The 21185-nt window shown below is 45.0% G+C and overlaps 1 protein-coding gene across 31 annotated transcripts in view; it reads right to left on the bottom strand.

Annotated features, from left to right (window-relative positions):
- DLG2 (discs large MAGUK scaffold protein 2) overlaps positions 1–21185 on the bottom strand; it is an 877737-nt gene that overhangs the window by 509339 nt on the left and 347213 nt on the right. For 2 of the 31 annotated variants that reach the window (XM_083609607.1, XM_083609611.1), the window contains exon 1: positions 2001–2937. The exons of 27 other annotated variants lie outside the window; for them this stretch is intronic. In XM_083609607.1, the coding sequence (XP_083465733.1) occupies positions 2001–2102 (102 nt within the window). In that variant the 5' untranslated portion in view covers positions 2103–2937. Of the gene's footprint in view, positions 1–2000; positions 2938–21185 lie in introns of those variants that run through there. 2 more of the 31 variants (XM_083609604.1, XM_083609617.1) reach the window with 2 other exon arrangements.

The following is a 21185-nucleotide window of genomic DNA, read 5'->3' as shown; positions in this document are numbered from 1 at the left end:
TGCATACACGGCTGGCAGCATCTCTGCAGCATTTCAGACAAGGGTTTCCCCTAACCTAGGATGCTGGAGGATGAACCTGGGACCTTCTGCATGCAAGGCATAGAATGTAGGTATAAAAACAAAGGAAGCTGCTTTATACTGAGTCAGACCATTGGCCCACCTAGTTCAGAACTGTCTACACTGACTGGCAGGGGCTCTCTGGGGTTTCAGGCAGGGGTCCCTCCGAGCGCTACCTAGACATGCCAGAGATTGAACATGAAAAGCAGATGCTCTGCCACTCAGCCACAACACTCCCCAAAGTCCTGGCCTCACAGCACCACTGCCAGAAAGTTTGGGATTCAAGTCCCTACAGTAGCTCACTGCGTGATGTTGAGCCAGTCACAATCTCTCAGCCTAACCTACCTGACAAGCGTTGTGTTGTTCTGCAGTTAAACTGAGTAGGGGTTTAAATCACACCTGCTAACTTGAGCTCCTTAGAGGAAAGGCAAGAAACAGATCTAAGTAAACGAAAGTTTGGGTCGCACAAGACCACTCTTTGAAAAGGGTTGGGGGAAAGGAGGTGAAGTTTTGCAAACCAGTCTCAAGCCACACATTCATCAAGCAGCCTTAATCAACCCTTGACTGTTCTCCTATTAACATTCAAGGGACAAGACGAGTGCTCTTCCTTACTGGGTTGTTGTAAAGGCGTTGCTACGAATATTCAGAAGTAGTGCTCTATCTGTGCTAAAATGTCATTCTATCTATGTGCTCAAGTGTCTCCCTCAACCTGAAAAGTTTTCTTTGGCTATTGTCTCCTCCCTCCCTCCCCCCGCACTATTTGCAGTTATTAGCACTTAGTATTATTTCTGTTTCAAGCTTTGGTATACGATTATTTTGTCACTACACCGCTTGTAAGTATTAAAACATAGCTTACCCATGTGAGGAACCAATTCACCTTTATTCAGCCATCTCGTTAATGTATCTGTAGCTGCAATGAACTCTACTATTGACAGCTCTGAATTCTTTCCAGCGCGGAACCCACTCCCCATCACTGCTGTATTTCAAATGTATGACAGGTGGGCTTTGTTCTTGTTTTTTTTTTTAAGGAACAGGTAAACAATGACTCCCCAACCAACTATACGAATGGGGGATGGGAGTGGATTCTTCCCCATTATGGAAAAGTAGAGGTTCTGCCCCATCATGAATAAGTGAAAGTTCTGTTACAGGTGAGTGCTAAGAGATGAAAAGCAGAGATCTACCTTGTCCAAATGCTGCCTAAAATGCTAAAATGCATCTATTTTTTTTTTGTTAACAGCATGGGCTCATCCCTTATAGAAAACTCAGGAGGGCAGAATTGCTTCCAGTACCCTCAGGCTGACCTTATCTAGGAGAGAGTGTTCCACCTCCGGAAAGAACATCTACATGTTAAGTTCAAACTGTCAAAATTATTCCCTATTATCTCCATCTTTTGCATACTTTTTTTTTGGGGGGGGGGAGCGGCAGGGATCCTGTATGAACTTATTCCACTGATTTGATTGTAATTTTTTTTTAATAACCAAAAATGCAATATTGCACTCTGTGGCTTCTCTGGTCTAATTACAAGCAACAGCGATTAATCAGGACAGACAAGTAGGTCCATTCTTGCTACTTCAGGGGTTTTTAAGGCACACAAGCGTCGATGTCAAACTCAGTGCACAGAAATAGCTGTGCACTGATGAAGCAACCTTCAGTTTCTTAATCAAGTATGCAGCCACATCCAAGATAAAAACGATACACACCCTATATAGAGTCCTAGGTCTCTGTGCTAAGGATCTCCCCCAGCCACCCCCAGCATACAGGTTTATTTTATTAAAAAACAAAACAAAAACACTGTACTTATACAGATAGCAATAAACCCCTCTCTCCCACGGTCACATCTATACAAGCAACTCTCTCGGCATTAACCAAAACCCCTGTCTGTAGCTGCTATTCACCAATAGCCCGGTTAGGAAATGCACAAAGCAGCATCAAGCATACCTTACCTTGCATCCAAACATCAACGACAAAGTGTTGTTGGTGCAGGCAACTTTGCAGTGGCAAATCATTGGTGTAACGCTGTCAGAAGAGTTAACAATACGGCACATTCCTTGAGGGCTGCAGTGGAAGCAGCCAGCCGGAGGAACAAAAACAAGGAGCTAAGCCCGCACATGGAAAAGCAACACATTCAGCTCAACAGCTTCTCTCTCCCTCTCTTCCGACTGCTGGTCAGAAGCAGCATCCTAGACGCCTCACCACCTGTGCCCCCAATTCAACCATCCCCTTCCTCGTAGATGAATCAACGCTGCAGCATCAGTCATGAAGTGTCAGGGCTTCCCCCTTCCAGTGGGGGGGGGAATTAATTTTAAAAAATGTTATCACACACCCCCTCCTCTACGCCGAACAGAAAATGGAAATGAAGGTGGAATAGCAGGTGTGAACACATTAGCATGTAAAAGGATGCATGCCGCCTACTCGTACTAATCACATAAGATTGTCATGCTAGCTCAAGTGGGCTGCAAATTATGCCATCGGAAGAAAAATACTGCAGCTCCCGATTTGGTAAAAAGCCAGTGGCTTGCTGCAATACATAGTCATTGTGGAAAGGGGGGAAAACTGGGACCTTGCTTCAGAAGCCTTCAGCATGTTACTGAGAAAAGATTCCAGGAAGAAGAAGGAGGAGGAAATATGTGTCCCTGGCTCCCCGGCAGCAACCCCGGAAAAAACTCCCAGGAAGAGGAAAAAAGAAGAAGAAGAAGAAGAAGGATTTGTCTGGTGGAACTCGGAAGCAGCAGCAGCAGCCTCTCCTTCGTCTGAAAGATGAATCTCTCTGCTCGAAAGAAACTGGTGCTGGATTTACAAGGGGGACAGCGAAAAAGTCCAGACAGTTGCAAGTAAAATTCAGAGACTCTTCTTCACCAGACGTGGAGGGGCGAGGGGAGAAACAGACGTCCCCAGACACCGGTTTGCAAATAAATGAGCTGCAAGAGGATACACCGAGTTATTCTGGAAGCTTATCAGTTGGAAGGTTTGGTACAGTTCTGTTAATGATGCCTCGGGTACATTAGGAGACCGATCTCTGCAGCCACAGCAGGCGCCGTGATTCTCCAGTGGTTTGACTTTCTGGGAGCACATTCCATTGTCTCTCGAGACAGACGGATGCCAACCGTCTTAGGTGATTGAGCCATTTTAGCTGATTAGTTGCATGGGTGTAGGTGGTTGTATGGGTATAGATTGATATTAGCACCACGTGCAGTTTATTTGTAAGGAAGGGTGCCAAGCAGGAAAGGATGCTGCCTAATAGCTGCTGTTTTCAGGTGGGATACAATCACATACTGGCAGATTCAGGTTGATTTTGGTGCCCTTTTGCAAGGAAACCACTTCCTCACAAAGCCGGACTTTTTGCTGTAAGGAAAGTACTGGGGAAATGCACTAGGAAGTGTGGGGTAATCGTTTTCTTGATGTAATGTCATAAAAAACCTCATTGGGAACAAATCAGAATGGATACTTAGTAAACAGCTGCCATTATCTAATCTCTGCACAAACCTTTTGCAAATACAGTGGTACCTCGGGTTAAGAACTTAATTCATTGTGGTGGTCCGTTCTTAACCTGAAAGTGTTCTTAACCTGAGGTACCACTTTAGCTAATGGGGCCTCCTGCTGCTGCTGCTGCCGCCGCTGGCGCCGGCACACGATTTCTGTTCTCATCCTGTAGCAAAATTCTTAACCCGAAGTACTATTTGTGGGTTAGCGGAGTCTGTAACCTGAAGCGTCTGTAACCTGAAGCGTCTGTAACCCGAGGTACCACTGTAAATCAGGATGAGTGATCTATTAACAGGTCATCTAGAAGCAGACTCTGAGACTCAGCTGTGGCACAAAGTCACCTTTTCCAAACTCACCTCGTATACAACTTATTCATCTCCCAGCCTCAGTCCTCCAGTTGCAATATGGGACTGAAATAGGCCTCCTCCATTAAAATCATGTGAAGGGCTTTGAACAGATATGGGGGAAGGCCCATGTGAACATTAAGGCGAAGAATTCTATGCCCACTCACCTGGGAATAAGACCCATTGAACTTAGTGGGGATTATGTCTGAGTAGAAATGTATGGGGTCACATCACTTGTAGTTTTGTCATCATGATGCTTCAGCTAGTCTGTTGGTGGGGACAAGTGATCGCCAGCACTTAGCAATGGTGCTTTAAAGCTTGCACAGGCTGCTCAAATGTTCATAGAATCATAGAACTGTAGAGTTGGAAGGGACCCCAAGGGTCATCTAGTCCAACCCTCGGCAATGCAGGAATCTCAGCTAAAGTATCCATGAGAGATGGCCATCCACCCTCTGCTTAAAAACCTCCAGAGAAGGAGAGTCCATAACCTCCTAAGGGAGACCATTCCACTGTCAAACAGCTCTTACTGTCAGAAAGTTTAGTCGGAATAGCCTTTCTTGTAACTTGAAGCCATTGGTTCGGGTCCTACCCTCCAGAGAAGAAAACAAGCTTGCTCCATCTTCCATGTGACAGCCCTTGAGATATTTGAAGATGTCTCTCATATCTCCTCTCAGTCTCCTCTTTGCCAAGCTAAACATACCCAGTTAACAAGCCATCAATACTGGCTCAGTTTACCTGAAGGAGCCTCTCCACCCCCATCGTTCTGCCCAGACACTGAGGTCCAGCGCTGAGGGCCCTTCAGGTGGTTCCCTCACCGCGAGAAGCTAAGCTACAGGGAACCAGGCAGAGGGCCTTCTCGGTGGTGGCGCCCGCCCTGTGGAACGCCCTCCCATCAGATGTCAAAGAGATAAACAACTACCTGATATTTAGAAGACATCTGAAGGCAGCCCTGTTCAGGGAAGTTTTTAATGTGTGACATTTTAATTTATTTTAAATCTTTGTTGGGAGCTACCCAGAGTGGCTGGGGAAACCCAGCCAGATGGGTGGGGTACAAATAATAAATTACTATTACTGTTACCATTCAGGTATGAATTTACAAGGCCCTTAACACTTGAATCCAGGATAGCTTAAGGGATGCCTGATGCTTCATGTAGAATCACAGAATGGTAGAGTTGGAAGGGTCCACAAGGGTAATCTAGTCTAATCCCCTACAATGCAAGAATATCCCCACCTAATCACTGATATGTTTGGGGGAGACTGTACTAGTGGTCTCCCACGGTTCAGATGCACAGATTGTATCACCAAAAAATCACAGAACTGTAGAGTTGGGCCCTGAGAGTCATCTAGTCCAACCCCCTGCCATGCAAAAATCTCACCAGGAGTTGTGCAGTCAGTATTATGGGCTGGATTCTGCGGGACCCCATCCCAGCAGAGATTAGACAGACCCACCTCCCTGTTGAACTTCAGGTACCTAACAAAAAGCAGTTTTCCAGCAGGCATTTTAAGGAAGCTTTCTGTTTTTATGATTAGCTTTAATTGGTTTTTATTCATGGTGTGCTGCTGTAATTTTTACACACACCATTTAGAGATTCCAGTAATTAAGCACTATGCAAATACCCTAAACAAACAGACCACTTATATTGCCAGAAAAAAACAAACACCAGGCATACCCAATGCTATGCATTTTATTGTTGTTACACATAATAAATCACCAATTTAAAAGTCGGTTGTACAGGTTGTAGTAAGAGCAGCATGTTTCTAATGGCAGACCATAAGACCCTTGTCTTATTTTTGGTCTTTAAAGGGGTCTTTTATTTTACCACATGCCTAAAATCAGTATTCTTTTAAAATATCTGGCAAAAAATAACTTTGGTTGTAATTTTCACCTCTATTAGCAGATTACAACTGTGAGAGATTTACTATAGAACAAGAGGAGTTAAAGTGGAAACACCATACAGTATCAATGACTTAAAATAAAGATTACAGCATCTATTAAAATGCATTATAGCATTTATTAAAATGTCACTGTTTGGGCCGTTGAAATGCTTATGGCTTTCATAAATGCGGTAGCCATTATTTTATTTTATTTAAGAGCAGTGAGTGTTTTTTCCTTTAAAAAAAAATGTTTAGAGTTACTCTCATTTTCCTACTCATATTGAAATACTGCCTCTCAATGAGGCCAGGCTTAGAGTCACAAAATGTTTAGGGGTATGTGTACCCCTGCCCCCCCAAAAAAGCACTGTTTAAGAGAGTAGGTTAGGTCTGCAATCCTATTCCCAGTTACCCGAGAGTAAAAAAAAGGTAAAGGTACCCCTGCCCGTACGGGCCAGTCTTGCCAGACTGTAGGGTTGTGCGCTCATCTCACTCTATAGGCTGGGAGCCAGCGCTGTCCGCAGACACTTCCAGGTCACGTGGCCAGCGTGACAAGCTGCATCTGGCCAGCACAGCACACGGAACGCCGTTTACCTTCCCGCTGGTAAGCGGTCCCTATTTATCTACTTGCACCCGGAGGTGCTTTCGAACTGCTAGGTTGGCAGGCGCTGGGACCGAATGACGGGAGCGCACCCCGCCGCGGGGATTCGAACCACCGACCATGCGATAGGCAAGTCCCAGGCGCTGAGGTTTTACCCAACTGCGTCCCTACCCGAGAGTAAGCCTCATTAAAACAATGTGGCTTACTTCAAGGTAAATGTACTTCAGACATTTCTGCAATTTTTCACAACAGGTGATGCAAGCAATTTTGATGTAAGAACTTGAGAGCTCACGGTGGATCAAATCTGGGTTTCCCCACAGTAGCGCAAACATGCTTCTGGGAAGCCCAGAGGGCAGAAAAGGAACTTGTCTCTCCCATTGTTAAACCAAAGTGACTTGTATTCAGTGGGATTGTTGTGGCTGTTTAGTTGTTTAGTCGTGTCCGACTCTTCGTGACCCCATGGACCAGAGCACGCCAGGCATTCTTGTCTTCCACTGCCTCCCGCAGTTTGGTCAAACTCATGCTGGTAGCTTCGAGAACACTGTCCAACCATCTCGTCCTCTGTCGTCCCCTTCTCCTCGTGCCCTCAATCTTTCCCAACATCGGGGTCTTTTCCAGGGATTCTTCTCTTCTCATGAGGTGGCCAAAGTATTGGAGCCTCAGCTTCAGGATCTGTCCTTCCAGTGAGCACTCAGGGCTGATTTCCTTCAGAATGGATCGGTTTGATCTTTTTGCAGTCCATGGGACTCTCAAGAGTCTCCTCCAGCACCATAATTCAAAAGCATCAATTCTTCGGTGATCAGCCTTCTTTATGGTCCAGCTCTCACTGCCTCTGAACTGCCTTTTGGTTCTCCTTTAAGGTAGGGGAGGAGAAACATTTCCCCCCCTGAAGGTACTGGGTGGAGCCAGAGCCAATGATAAGTGGAGCCAGAGACAAAGCTGCCCTTTCACCTTGGCTCATATAAGATTAGGAGTCATAGTCCTGTGCCGATCTGTTCAGAAGTCAGTCCCACTGGGGTGAGGAAGCTAAGGAGCTGCCTTCTACCACTGGGTTTGTCTACACTGATTTGCAAAATGCTCTCCAGGGATTTAGACAAAGGTCTCTCTTAGCCCTACCTAGAGATGCTGGGGACTGAAATTGGGGTTTTCTGCATACAAAGCACAGGCATAGAGTAGGCATAGAGTAGTATCCAAATTTAATAGATAATAAATAAGTAATAATGAAAGCAATTCCTTTCTGACTTTAGTATGCCCCCCCAAAAGAAACCCCAAAAAACACAAACATACCAATTTCTACATGCTCATTTGCTCTCAGATAGCTGGAAATGTGAATGTGTTTCCATACAACCAGGGGGCGGGGGAGTTTTGAAATGAAATAAAATATTTCCCCTTCCAATAGTTCTGAAACCACACCAAAAATAGTTGGGGGACACGTAATATGAGGCCTCAGCCTCAAGTGCTACCAGGCTACAAACTGCCTAACTCTAAAGAAAGGAAGACTTGTGAGAAACCAGAGATGGTGATGGCTGTTCCCTTCATATCCCTACAGAAGGCTGATTTATTTATAAAATGTATATACTGCTTAATACAAAAAGAAGGTTGTTTGCCTAAGATATAATGGGGAGAGGGGGGTTCAATGAGAGTTCATAAAATACAACAACAACACCCAAAGAAGCTTTCATAGAGCTAAATACAAACAGATTGAAACCACACAAATAAATCAATAAAACTGACCAGTGCTGAAAAAGCATGGAACATCTATATATTCTTGTGTCTAAATCAGAGCATGGGTAGATATATGTCTTTAAGGGGTGTTTAAAACTTGTAAAAAGATATATGCACAGCATAGAGAAAAGAGATAGAGAACAGTTTCTCTCCCTCTCTCATGTCTCTAGAACTCAGGGACATCCACTGAAACCAAACGTTGGAAGATTCAGGACAGATAAAAGAAAGCATTTCTTCACACAGTGAATAGTTAAACTGTGGAACTCTCTGCCACAGGAGGCAGCAATGGCCACCAACTTTGATGGTTTTAAAAGAGGACTGCGCAGATTCGTGGAGGATGAGGCTACGGAGTGTTACCAGCCACAATGGCTATGCCCTCCCTCCATGCTTGGATGGAGCATTGCTTCTGAATACCAGTTGCTGGAAGCCAAAGGTGGAAAAAGTGCTCCTGAGCTTAAATCTCACTTGCGGGTTTCCCACAGGCATCTGGTTGGCCACCGTGAGAAAAGGGCGCTGGCTGAGATAGGCCACTGCAAGAGTTTTTGTATAGGGCATTGCAAAGATGCCAGTGGTGCTGTGGTCTAAACCACTGAGCCTCTTGGGCTTGCCGATCAGAAGGTGGGCGGTTCGAATCCCCGTGACAGGGTGAGCTCCCGTTGCTCTTTCCCAGCTCCAGCCAACCTAGCAGTTCAAAAGCACACCAGCACAAGTAGATAAATAGGTATCACTGCGGCAAGAAGGTAGACGGTGTTTCTGTGTGCTCTGGTTTCCATCACGGTGTCCCGTTACGCTAGAAGCAGTTTAGTCCTGCTGGCCACATGACCCGGAAAGCTGTCTGTGGATAAACACCGGTTCCCTCGACCCAAAACGGGATGAGTGCTGCAACCCCATAGTTGTCTTTGACAGGACTTAAACATCTGAGGTCATTTTACCGCCGCTGAAAAAGCCCATTGCATATTGTCATCAGAAGATCTCAAGCACACTTCCATGTTCTTGGAAGATCTGATGGCCTGGCTTCGTCTACACTGGAGGGGGCAGCCAGCTAGGTCTCCTGGTCCCCAATTGCTATGGGGCTCTAATAGTCAGCAACGAAACCTTCAACTTTTGACTGACCTCTGCCAGAAGCAGGATGCTGGACTGAACTATGGGCTGGACCAGCACAGAAAAGAGGTTCTTGCAAACGGCACCTCGAGAAGCAAGTTCATGAAAGCAATTACTGACTCCTTTATACTGCTTAATCGTACTAAGTCTCCGCAGAAATACTGGTTCTGTTTATAATATAACTTTTAAACGTTTTTGGATGCAGAAGTTACCAAGAAAGCAAAAAGGAGTTTTCTGATTTGTGTGGCCAGTTCTGAATATGCCCAGCAGATGGCACTCAGAACCTTTTATTGTCTCTGTTTCACCATAAATTTAAGACGGCAAGTTGCAAGATAATATGCCTGTTCCTTTTTTTTTTTTTTTTGGAAGTGCAGTTTTATAAGCCCTGAAACAGGATGCCAGCCAACAGGTGCTGGCCTTCTCGATCTGTAGTTGGTAGAGGAGTCTGCACCTGTGGAACTTCTGCATCCTGCAAACGGAAGCCCCATCCCTTATAAAGTGGCAATGCTGTTTCTGCTTCTATTACACTGGTTGTCTACCTCTTCCCGCTCTGATCCCCCAATAATCATACATTTTTTAATATGTTTATAGCTCCCACACACCTTGCAGAGGAGCATATGGTAACTAACACCATCTTATAGACATCAATCAAAAACACATCAGATAGACAGACAGACAGACAGACAGACACATAGAAACCTAGAAAAGCCTAAAAGAGGAAGAAACCAGCAGGATCTGTAAAAATCCATAGCAATTAGCAGAAACCCAAATATGCAGCAAATAACAGGCAAAAGGGATCCAAGTTTCAACAGTGTTGTGGATGCTTTAGCTGAGATCCCTGCATTGCAGGGGGTTGGACTAGATGACCATTGGGATCCCTTCCAACACGAAGAGAATTTGAATGGTATTCACAGTTGTTGTTGTTTTCAGTCTGCAAACAATATGCGACTGATTACACACACATAATTTGCATTGTGATTTTGCATTCAGATTATTGGAGTGGAGCAACTTGAGGACAGTGTAAGTTACCTAATTAATTGTGTGAAGTATGCAAGTTCCATATTCTCACCACAGTGAATAACTTAGTTTTTGGGGGGAAGCTGGACTGCCGCTGAAGAGAAACAGTGCTGCGTGCAATGAAGGCAAGGCAGAACGTTGCCTTACTGAGAGTTTAGGATTTCATTGGGCAGAGCAGGGTGCCATGGACTCTAGCCCTGCTGCTGAACCGAGATGTCTGCCTAACTCGCCTCAACGCTTCATCAGCCAGGGCGCCTTGTAGCTCACGGATCAGACACCCTGGCTAGCTGGTTTCGCAAACATCCAAGAACTTAAGAGCACCTCTTCTGGATCAGACCAAAGGCCCATCTGGTCCAGCCCAGCATCCTGCTCTTACATTGGCCAAGCAGATGCCTATGGAAAGCCCTTAAAAGCCAGGCATGATCTCAACACCCCTCTAATTCCAAGCGACTGCTTTGCAGAGTCATGCTTCCTCAAAGAGTGGAGATAGATTGGTGTCATTCACATGCTATATTTGCAGATGGACTCCCCACCCCCTGCCCCCGGGAAATCTCAAAGGTGTGGCACGTGAAGTGCATCTTCACTCGTTCTCTTTCTCCTTCTCTCAGGATGGCAACGTATCAGGGGTGCTGTCAGTGCCGGATTTATGTATAAGCTAAACAAGCTATAGCTTAGGGGCCCACTCTCTTGGCCCCCCCCCCAAAAAAAAAATGTAAAGGGGGGAAAAACCTGGATGTACATTTCCAAAATATAAGCTAAAAAACAAATAAAATAAAACCTACATACAGCAACAGTGTTTTGTGTTGTTTAGGCTCCTATGATGTAAGTAATGGGCCCCGCCTGCTAGCCTGCTCCCTAAAATATCACTGGTTTGATCATTTCTATATATAGGGTGCCTACATTCTGCATGGACTGGTTGCATGACAACATGTGCAAATGGCTTTAGATACATAATAATAATAATAATAATAATAATAATAATAATAATAAATTTTATTTATATCCCGCCCTCCCCAGCCGAAGCCGGGCTCAGGGCGGCTAACAACAATCAAATAATCCAACATTCTAAAAACATTTCAATTATAAAAATTAATTAAAATCAAATTGAAATGTGCAAATGGCTTTAGATACCTATTAGGTGTATAAATTGCCATATAGCATATATTCAGCACAAAAAACAGTGACAATCTGTTGTTGACAAAGGACACCTGGACATATAAAGGGCCCCATTACCTTCAGTAGCTAAGTCAGGGGTCAGCAAACTTTTTCAGAAGGGGGCCGGTCCACTGTCCCTCAGACCTTGTGGGGGGCCGGACTATATTTTGGGCGGGGGGAATTAACAAATTCCTATGCCCCGCAATTAACCCAGAGATGCATTTTAAATAAAAGCACACATTCTACTCATGTAAAAACGCCAGGCAGGCCCCACAAATAACCCAGAGACGCATTTTAAATAAAAGTACACATACTACTCATGTAAAAACACTCTGATTCCCAGACCGTCCACGGGCCAGATTTAGAAGGTGATTGGGCCAGATCCTGCCCCCGGACTTTAGTTTGCCTACCCATGGCTTAGGGCCTCATCAAACCTAAATCTGGCCCTGGGTGCTGTAGGAATGAGCTTCCTGCAACGGCAGGAGGTTGGAAGGGGCGACCCCCGAGGCCGCTGACTCCAACTCTTACGATTCCCTCTTTATTAAGTTACATATTAAAACAGGTTCTCTTTCAAGTCAGCACCGTCTTGCTCATAACAAGTCCTGGTGTAAATTTAGATGAAGGAGTGCGGTTTCCATGACAATCCACTCCATAGTTACAAGCCGGCAGCTACTATCATTAAAAAATGAATCACACTGTTGCCTTAAAGGTGGGAGCAGAACAGCATTGCTGGCCCACCGATCGGCAGCGTGTCACAGGGGGTGGTGGTATTTAATATTTTTTAAGAGGATACATTCCTCCAGAGTGCCAAAGAGAGAAATGGAAGCATATTGGTGTGTGTGCGTGCGCCCCCAATATTTCTGATGCTACCTCCAGAGTCAAAATTGCTGTTTGTTCTTCTTCATAAGCACATTATTATTTCCCCCCTGAAGTGTATACTTTACAGTGAACCCATTCACAAGCTTCTTTCGGAAGATTCTATTTTGAGCGAACCCAAGAACAGACAAGCGAAAAAACCTCCTTTGCACATTTTCAATCCAAGTAGGAAGATGGTGGGAAGGCACAGATGTTAATTTGCTTCTTGTCTTCTCAATCTCCTTGGATGCGTTCCAAGATGAAATGACATGCTGATTTGTTTCCCAGTCACACTCCACTCACTACTCAAAATGGTACGCTTTCTTAAACACATGCACACGACCTTCCAGCCTAAACCGGCTCTTCAAAAGATAGAGTAAAAATAAGTACCAGCTGTATTATTTCAAAGGTTGCTAACATGCTGCCTTCTATATGATGTTGGGCTTCACCTCCCATCAGCTCCTGCCCATACGGTCAATGGTCAGGGATGATGGGAGTTATAGTCCAGCAACACAGAATCATTGTTGTTGTTCATCTTGGGTGGCCCTGCACGGCATAGCTCATAGCTTCTCTGAGTTATTCAAGCCCCTTCGCCACGGCAAGGCAGTGATCCATGAAGGGGACACAGAATCATAGAAGCATAGAAGGATAGAATTGTGGAGCTGTAAGGGACCCCCTTACAGGGACGCGGGTGGCGCTGTGGGTTAAACCACAGAGCCTAGGACTTGCCGATCAGAAGGTCAGCGGTTTGAATCCCCACGACGGGGTGAGCTCCAGTTGCTCGGTCCCTGCTCCTGCCAACCTAGCAGTTTGAAAGCACGTCAAAGTGCAAGTAGATAAATAGGTACTGCTCCGGCGGGAAGGTAAACAGCATTTCCGTGCACTGCTCTGCTTCGCCAGAAGTGGCTTAGTCATGCTGGCTACATGAGCCAGAAGCTGTACGCCGGCTCCCTTGGCCAATAAAGCGAGATGAGCGCTGCAACCCCAGAGTCGGCCACAACTGGACCTAATGGTCAGGGGTCCCTTTACCTTTTAAGGGACCGCCAAGGATTATCCAGTCCAACCCCCTGCAATGCATATGGAGGGCAACATTTTGTGCATCCCAATATTACTCCTTTGACAAAGGAACAGGACAGTTTCCCACTGTCCAAGGAAGAGGTTTTTTTCCTGGTTGTTTTATAGATGGGCCAACATATTTAGCTAGAGAACAACTACCTAGAACTGTGGCTTCCTAACTCCTCACTGCCCACAGGCCACTTAAAAATTGCTGGTGGTCTTGGTGATTTTTCTGCCTGTTGTAGCAATTGTAACATGCTATGCTAGATGCTGTATGGTTTTTATTTTTACTGCTTCTTTTAGTTCCTGTTTTGTCCATGGAATACAAATTGAAATGCAGTGTGAGAAATAAAAGCAGTAGTAAAAAATACACTTAGAAATAAGTATTTTAGTGTGGGAATGATACAGGCCACCTTAATGAAGCCATGGACCACCCCAGCCTAGAGTAAACACTAAGGAAACTATTGTTCAAACACTTTTTGAAAGTAAAATTCTTTTTGGGGGGGCTTTAAACCCACAACGGTTTGGGACGCAGGTGGCGCTGTGGGTAAAACCTCAGTGCCTAGGACTTGCTGGTCGCATGGTCGGCGGTTCGAATCTCCGCGGCAGGGTGAGCTCCCGTCTTTCGGTCCCAGCTCCTGCCCACCTAGCAATTCGAAAGCACCCCCAAGTGCAAGTAGATAAATAGGTACCGCTTTATAGCGGGAAGGTAAACGGCGTTTCCGTGTGCTGCGCTGGTGCTGGCTCGCCAGAGCAGCTTCGTCATGCTGGCCACGTGACCCGGAAGTGTCTCCGGACACCGCTGGCCCCTGGCCTCTTACGTGAGATGGGCGCACAACCCTAGAGTCGGACACGACTGGCCCGTACGGGCAGGGGTACCTTTACCTTAAACCCACAACGCTGTCCTTTGTCCCCCTGCTGTCAGAAGCGTGGCTGGTAGATTTGAAGGGCAGGGCTATTTCTGGGCTTGTGCTAAGGAACTGGTAGCCTATCCAATGTTTACCATATCCAATGATGGAGCTTCTGGTCCCCTTGCTACTCAACTTCACCCCCCAAATATGCACTGCTCCATTGTCTCCCAAGACAGGCAGATGCCAACAACAAACCATTGCTACTCATCTTTTAGGAGGTCAGTGGACATTGTTAGGGGCTGCATTTATTACATTTATTAAAAAATACTGATATACCGCAATTCATTAAAAAAAAATCAGAATGGTTTGCAAGAACTATACATAAAAACTAGACAATAAAAACCATTTTTTTAAAAATGGTCAAGTTTGTATTTTGCAATGCTGCCCTCAGCAGCCTTCCTCATTTATATACTGACTGAGGAGTCAATATCTTCCCTCCCAACCACAACTGTTGCCGCACAATGCCACTTCTGGCCTGCCTCTGCTTCCATCCAATCCAATTAGATCTGGAGACCAGTGGCAACTACCAGCTGTTCCTCCCAGTAATGCACACTACCTCTCCTCATTCAGTCCTCATAACAATCTTGAGGTGTAGGGTAGGCTGAGCAGCAGTGACTGGCCTAAGGTCACCCAGCAAGCTTCATGGCCAAGTGGGGATTCAAACCTTGGTTTCCCAGGTCTTGGCCAAACACTCTAACCACTACACCACACTGGAGATGCAGCTACATTAGTCAAAATACAGCGTTATAACACTGTTAAAGCTATGGTTTTCCCAGTAGTGATGTATGGAAGTGAGAGCTGGACCATAATGAAGGCTGATCGCCAAAGAATTGATGCTTTTGAATTATGGTGCTGGAGGAGACTCTTGAGAGTCCCATGGACTGCAAGAAGATCAAACCGATCCATTCTGAAGGAAATCAGCCCTGAGTGCTCACTGGAAAGACACATCCTGAAGCTGAGGCTCCAATACTTTGGCCACCTCATGAGAAGAGAAGACTCCCTGGAAAAGACCCTGATGTTGGGAAAGATGGAGGGCATAAGGAGGATGACAGAAGACGAGATGGTTGGGCAGTGTTCTCGAAGCTACCAACATGAGTTTGACCAAACTGCGGGAGGCAGTGGAAGACAGAAGTGCCTAGCGTGCTCTGGTCGATAGGGTCATGAAGAGTCGGACACAACTAAATGACTAACCAACAACACTGTGACATCAGATGGCGCTGCAGAGCTGAAATCGCAACTCCATAGTATTTTCAATTGTGAGCTTTACAATGGTGGGGGTTTTTTTGGGGGGGGGTTTGCAGAGCGTTTTTTTATAGCTGTGTAGATCTAGCCTGGGTCTCATGGTAGCAGCCTGTGGGTGCTTGTGAGTAGGGAGGGCACATTACTCAGGGCAGCCTCAAAGCTGATGCTAGCCCTTCTCCGAAGGCAGGAAGTTTTAAAACCATCAAGTTGAAGGAACCATTTGCCTGACTTCGTCTCACACCTGGCCGGAGTTTTTTGTTTGCTGTATAGCTTGGAACATGCAGTTAAAGCATTTTTTGAAGTCTCGTTAGCAGCAGATAACAGCATTTATACAGACAAAGCATTCCTCCACCAAAAATCCCCAACTCCAGACAGTGAGGAGGGTGTGTGCTCACATTCCATTTAGGAACACCAGCTAACTGCGTATACCTAAAATAAAAGTAAACAACAGCAGAAATTTAAGACAATCATTCCAGGTAATAAATGCAGAACTGAATTCAGAATGCACCTGGAGCAAGAACATGAACTTTCTTAGTGACAAAGAAGGGGCGAGGGGAGACAAAGAGCACAATCCCATACAGGTCTACTCACAGGTAAGTTCAGTGATGTCTACTCCTATGAAAGTGTGTACAAGACTGCAGCCCAATGATTTAGCAGTTATTGCTGTACGTGCTAGAGAGCTACACACAAGCTTTAAAAAGCCTCTTTAGCAAAGGCTGTATTAAAAGTGATTTTCTGCCACACTTTGATTAAAGAGATATCATAATCTGCTCAAAACAATGAGCTGGCCAACTCGCTAACACAGCATGAGGTTTTACAACCTAAGAGACGCGAGGGTTTCATTGCAGTCAACACCATGTTACCAACAGTTCAGGATTTCCACAACAGCGCAATTGTCTGCCCTTTTCTTGCACCCAAGACTACCGTCAACTTCACATAAAAATGCCTCAGAAACAATAACAGTAGGCAGTCTTCGTTTGTGAGCTCCTCCAGCACTACCTTCTCAGATCTCTTACCTATCGCAACCAGAAAGCCCATCAATCAGATTGACGGAAGACCATTAATCATGGTGCTCTCTTCTGCACAACCAGGAAGACAACAAACTGAGCTGAGGAAACAGAGAGACTTGTGGTTGTAGCCAGGACTAGTCCCACTCAAAGCAGACCCAGTGAAGTTAATAGAATTCCAATAGTTCTACTCTGCGTAGGGTGTATGTTATGTACTGAGTTGAATAGGATCCAAACTGCAGCAGTCTGATTGGTCCTAGAACAATAGGATTCAGAATGCAGCAGTCTGATTGGTCCTAAAACAATGCAGCAGTATGATTGGTTGGCAGGAACCACCCAATCATGCTCCAGATAGAAGTGAATCCACAACCTGATTGGCTTACAGTAGAATTCTGGAATTAGCCAATCATGTGCAGCCCATTGTGTAAATAATGTATATAAAGCAGATGCTTTGAGGGGACTTTCATTCATTCCTCCTCACCACTATGAGCTGAATAAAGAGCATGAAATCACTTTGCGACTCTGAGTATATTTCAGTGTAGTTGGATGCAACACACGATAGGGTGGCCCAAAATGGCATGCAAGGACAAGAGGGAGATCTGTGAGGGGTGAGAGACTCTGTCTGCCATCAGAGGGTGGTTGGTTTCATCTATGTTGCCATACTTCTAGCCTAAAGAACCTTCAGAAGGAAGTTGCTGCCATAGACATTATGTGTCTATGTATTTTAATGAGCTGAACAGAGTGAAAGATTATGAGTCATGCGGGTGTGGAGAGTTTATGTATGAACTTAACAGTGCTTAGTTTATCTAAATTTAGAAGACATCTGAAGGTAGCCCTGTTTAGGGAAGTTTTAAATGTTTGGTGATTTATTGCTTTATTATTATTATTATTATTATTATTATTATTATTATGTTGGGAACCACCCAGAATGGCTGGGGAAACCCAGCCAGATGGGCAGGATGTAAATAAATTATTATTATTATTATTATTATTATTATTATTATTATTATTATTGATATTTTGTTAATGTTAATATTGTTTCATAGATTATAAATGTGGTATTGATTTGTTAATCATATAATATAACTTATGCTTCAGTTGTGATGCTTAGCATATTTTTTAGTTGTTACCTTGCTGTATGCTTGGGAAACATGGACCGCTTATAAATGCCATCTCTAACTACTTGAAATATTTCATCAACAGAGTCTCCAAAAAATGTTACACATCACTTGGGAAGACAGGTGAACTAATGCCAGTGTACGGGAAGAAGCAAAGATCACCAGTGCCGAAGCAATGATTCTCCAACATCAACTTCATTGGACTGGTCATGTTGTGTGGATGCCTGATTATTGTCTTCCAAAGCAACTACTCTATTCTGAACTTTAAAATAGTAAGTGTAATGCTGGTGGTCAACAAAAGAGGTTTAAAAACTCTCTCAAGGCAAATCTTTAAAAATGTAGTATAAACATCAACAATTGGGAAACACTGGCCTGCGAGTGCTCCAATTAGAGAACAGCCTTTATCAAAGGTGTCATGGGCTTTGAAGACACTCAAACTCAGGACACAAGGGAGAAACGCTTGGCAAACCCTTACCATGATCAACTCCCACCTGGAAACCTATGTCCCCTCTGCGGAAGGACATGTAGATCCAGATTTGGCCTCCACAGTCACTTACGGACTCACTGTTAAAACCATACTTATGAAAGATGATCTTACTCGGCTATGAGTGATCGTCAAAGAAGAAGAAGATATATTGTAATTGCTTCACTGACAATTTGTTAATTATTCTATATGATTTATGCTGTATTTGTGATGTTCTATCATGTTACTGCTACTTATTGTTTGTGAGCCACTCTGAGATTCATTTGAATGAAAAGCAACATTGAAATATAATGAATCAATCCATTAAATCAATAATTCAACGGCCAAAAACTACCACCAAATCCACACACGTACACTCAGCCTGCTGCAAAGGTGATTTTGATTGTAGCCTAATTTCTTTATTTAAAAAGGTCAGGAGCAAAGTTGTCAAGCATTGTTGATGTGGACCAGATAATAGCCGAGGGCTATCCTAAATTTGAAAAATGTGACATCCCAAATCCAGGTCTTCTTCCTATGTCTCTATACAAGCATGACTGAATGTGAAATTGCAGACTGAGAAAAGAACTCAACCCAAAATGCTACGGAAAATAATTATGACTAAAGAAAAAGCCAGTTTGAAGCAACTTTCTGCTAAAAAAGTATCACTGGGGCATGGACGCACAACCATTTTGAGTCCTCAACAGAACCAGGGACCACTTTCATGGAAATTAATTCTGTTTCTTTGGGGGCACACAAAGAAGACATAAGACATGGGGTGGGAAGAGGGGTTATTGGTTATTTTTTAGTCTTGTATTTTTATGTCATGAACAGCCCTGAGATCTACAGATGGGGGTTCAAATTTTAATAATAATAATAAATGCTGCTGATGATGAAAAGCTTTGCAACTACTGGGAGTGAAGATGAAATTGCAATGAGCAGCTCTTCTGCATTGTCTCCTGTAACATCCCAGAGGGAACTACGCTATATCCTGGCACAGTGTCATTCCCACAGGCATTGTTAGGAAGGAAAAATGTGTCTCCCTGCATTGGTAATTCCCACTGGGTCACTAACAGATTGTTCAGTCCAGCTCTGCCACTGCTTCAACAGGAACTCTTTAAAAAAAAGATCGGGGGGGGGGGGACTTCTGTAGTGACAGTATGCCCTGATGTATTGACTAGCACTAATCTGTAAAGGTTGTTGGGAAAAATTGAGGGCACAAGGAGAAGGGGACGACAGAGGACGAGATGGTTGGACAATGTTCTCAAAGCTACCAGCATGAGTTTGACCAAACTGCGGGAGGCAGTGGAAGACAGGAGTGCCTGGCGACGTGCTCTAGTCCATGGGGTCACGAAGAGTCGGACATGACTAAATGACTAAACAACAACAATCTGTAAAGGTAAAGGGACCCCTGACCATTAGGTTCAGTCGTGGCTGACTCTGGGATTGCGGCACTCATCTCGCTTTATTGGCCGAGGAAGCTGGCATACAGCTTCCGGGTCATGTGGCCAGCATGACTAAGCCACTTCTGGTGAACCAAAGCAGCACATGGAAATGCCATTTACCTTCCTGCTGGAGCGGTACCTATTTATCTACTTGCACTTTGACGTGCTTTCGAACTGCTAGGTTGGCAGGAGCAGGGACCGAGCAACGGGAGCTCACCCCGTCGCGGGGATTCGAAACGCCGACCTTCTGATCGGCAAGTCCTAGGCTCTGTGGTTTAACCCACAGCACCACCCGTGTCCCCAGCACTAATCTGAACCCACCACAAAAAGTAAAATTTACCCGCCTTCCCAAAGCACTGCTGTTATTCAATAGCACTTTCACCTCCATCCCCAAAACTGGTCTGGGCAATATGTCTGGGCAATTGGGGGGAAGTCTCCAGGGGATCTGTAGTGAGGCATTATCAATATCAGTCAACACCCAATGGAGGTATGGTGGGGGAATGGTTCTCAGGTCCAGGATTTCAAAGGACGTCCTGCTCTAGAAGGAGTTGTCTTCCTCTGTATGGAGCACAGCTTGTGGGTACTTCTAGAGCCATCTCTATCTCTGGAAGCAAAGATGACTTCAATGGCTGGGAGTGCCTATTTCCACCTACAGCTGGTTGGCCAGCTGTAGATTTCCCTGGACAGGGATAACCTGGTCCCAGTTACATACACTCTAGCAGCAACTAGGGAGGCAGTTGGAGCCTTGGATGACAAAGGAGTCAAAGGTGTGCTAGAGAAGGATAAGGAGATTGCAGAAAGGTTGAGTGAGATTTTTTGCATCTGTCTTCCTAGCGGAAGATGCTCTTTCTTTTTCTTTCTTTCTTTCTTTCTTTCTTTCTTTCTTTCTCTCTCTCTCTCTCTCTCTCTCTCTCTCTCTCTCTCTCTCTCTCTCTTTCTTTTCTTTTCTTTCTTTCAATTTATACACCACTGGCACCTGCTATCCTCCCCATGGACCCATGACACAATGTGATGATACAGCATCATACACAGGTGTCATGTTCTGGTCCATTGTCAGGTCCTACAAAGAAAGAGGGAAGTCTCTTCAAAGGTTGAAGGACCACAGACAACTTGCTTTGGCAAAGGTTGGGAGCACACAGAGGCCTTTTAAGCTTCTGTCTCTAGACCACCTTCTACAGCAGGCTTCCTCAACCTCAGCCCTCCAGATGTTTTGAGACTACAATTCCCAGCATCCCTGGGACCACTGGTCCTGCTAGATAGAGATCATGGGAGTTGTAGGCCACTCCCTTGTAGAAAACTAAGCTATCTATCAATCAGCCTGGTCTCTGACTGAGCTCCTCAAAAGCCATTTGGAGAACTACTAGAGGGTAATGGCACGTGGTCATAACAGTGCAGCTTTAACCATAGTACCAGTTGAGAGAGGGGGCTAAAGCCTTTAAGAAGAGTTTGAAGAGTTTGGATTTGATATCTCACTTTATCACTACCCGAAGGAGTCTCAAAGCGGCTAACATTCTCCTTTCCCTTCCTCTCCCACAACAAACACCCTGTGAGGTGAGTGGAGCTGAGAGACTTCAGAGAAGTGTGACTGGCCCAAGGTCACCCAGCAGCTGCACGTGGAGGAGCGGGGAAGCAAACCCGGTTCACCAGATTACGAGTCCACCGCTCTTAACCACTAAACCAAACTAGCTCTCAGGTTCAAATCCCCACCCAGCCAAGAAGGTCCCTGAATGGCTTTGACT

Source organism: Podarcis filfolensis, assembly GCF_964270895.1.
Source record: "Podarcis filfolensis genome assembly, chromosome: 4".
In the NCBI taxonomy this organism is placed as follows: Eukaryota; Metazoa; Chordata; class Lepidosauria; order Squamata; family Lacertidae; genus Podarcis; species Podarcis filfolensis.
Note: the sequence above shows the minus strand (reverse complement) of the source record. Positions and strands in the feature narration are given on the sequence as shown.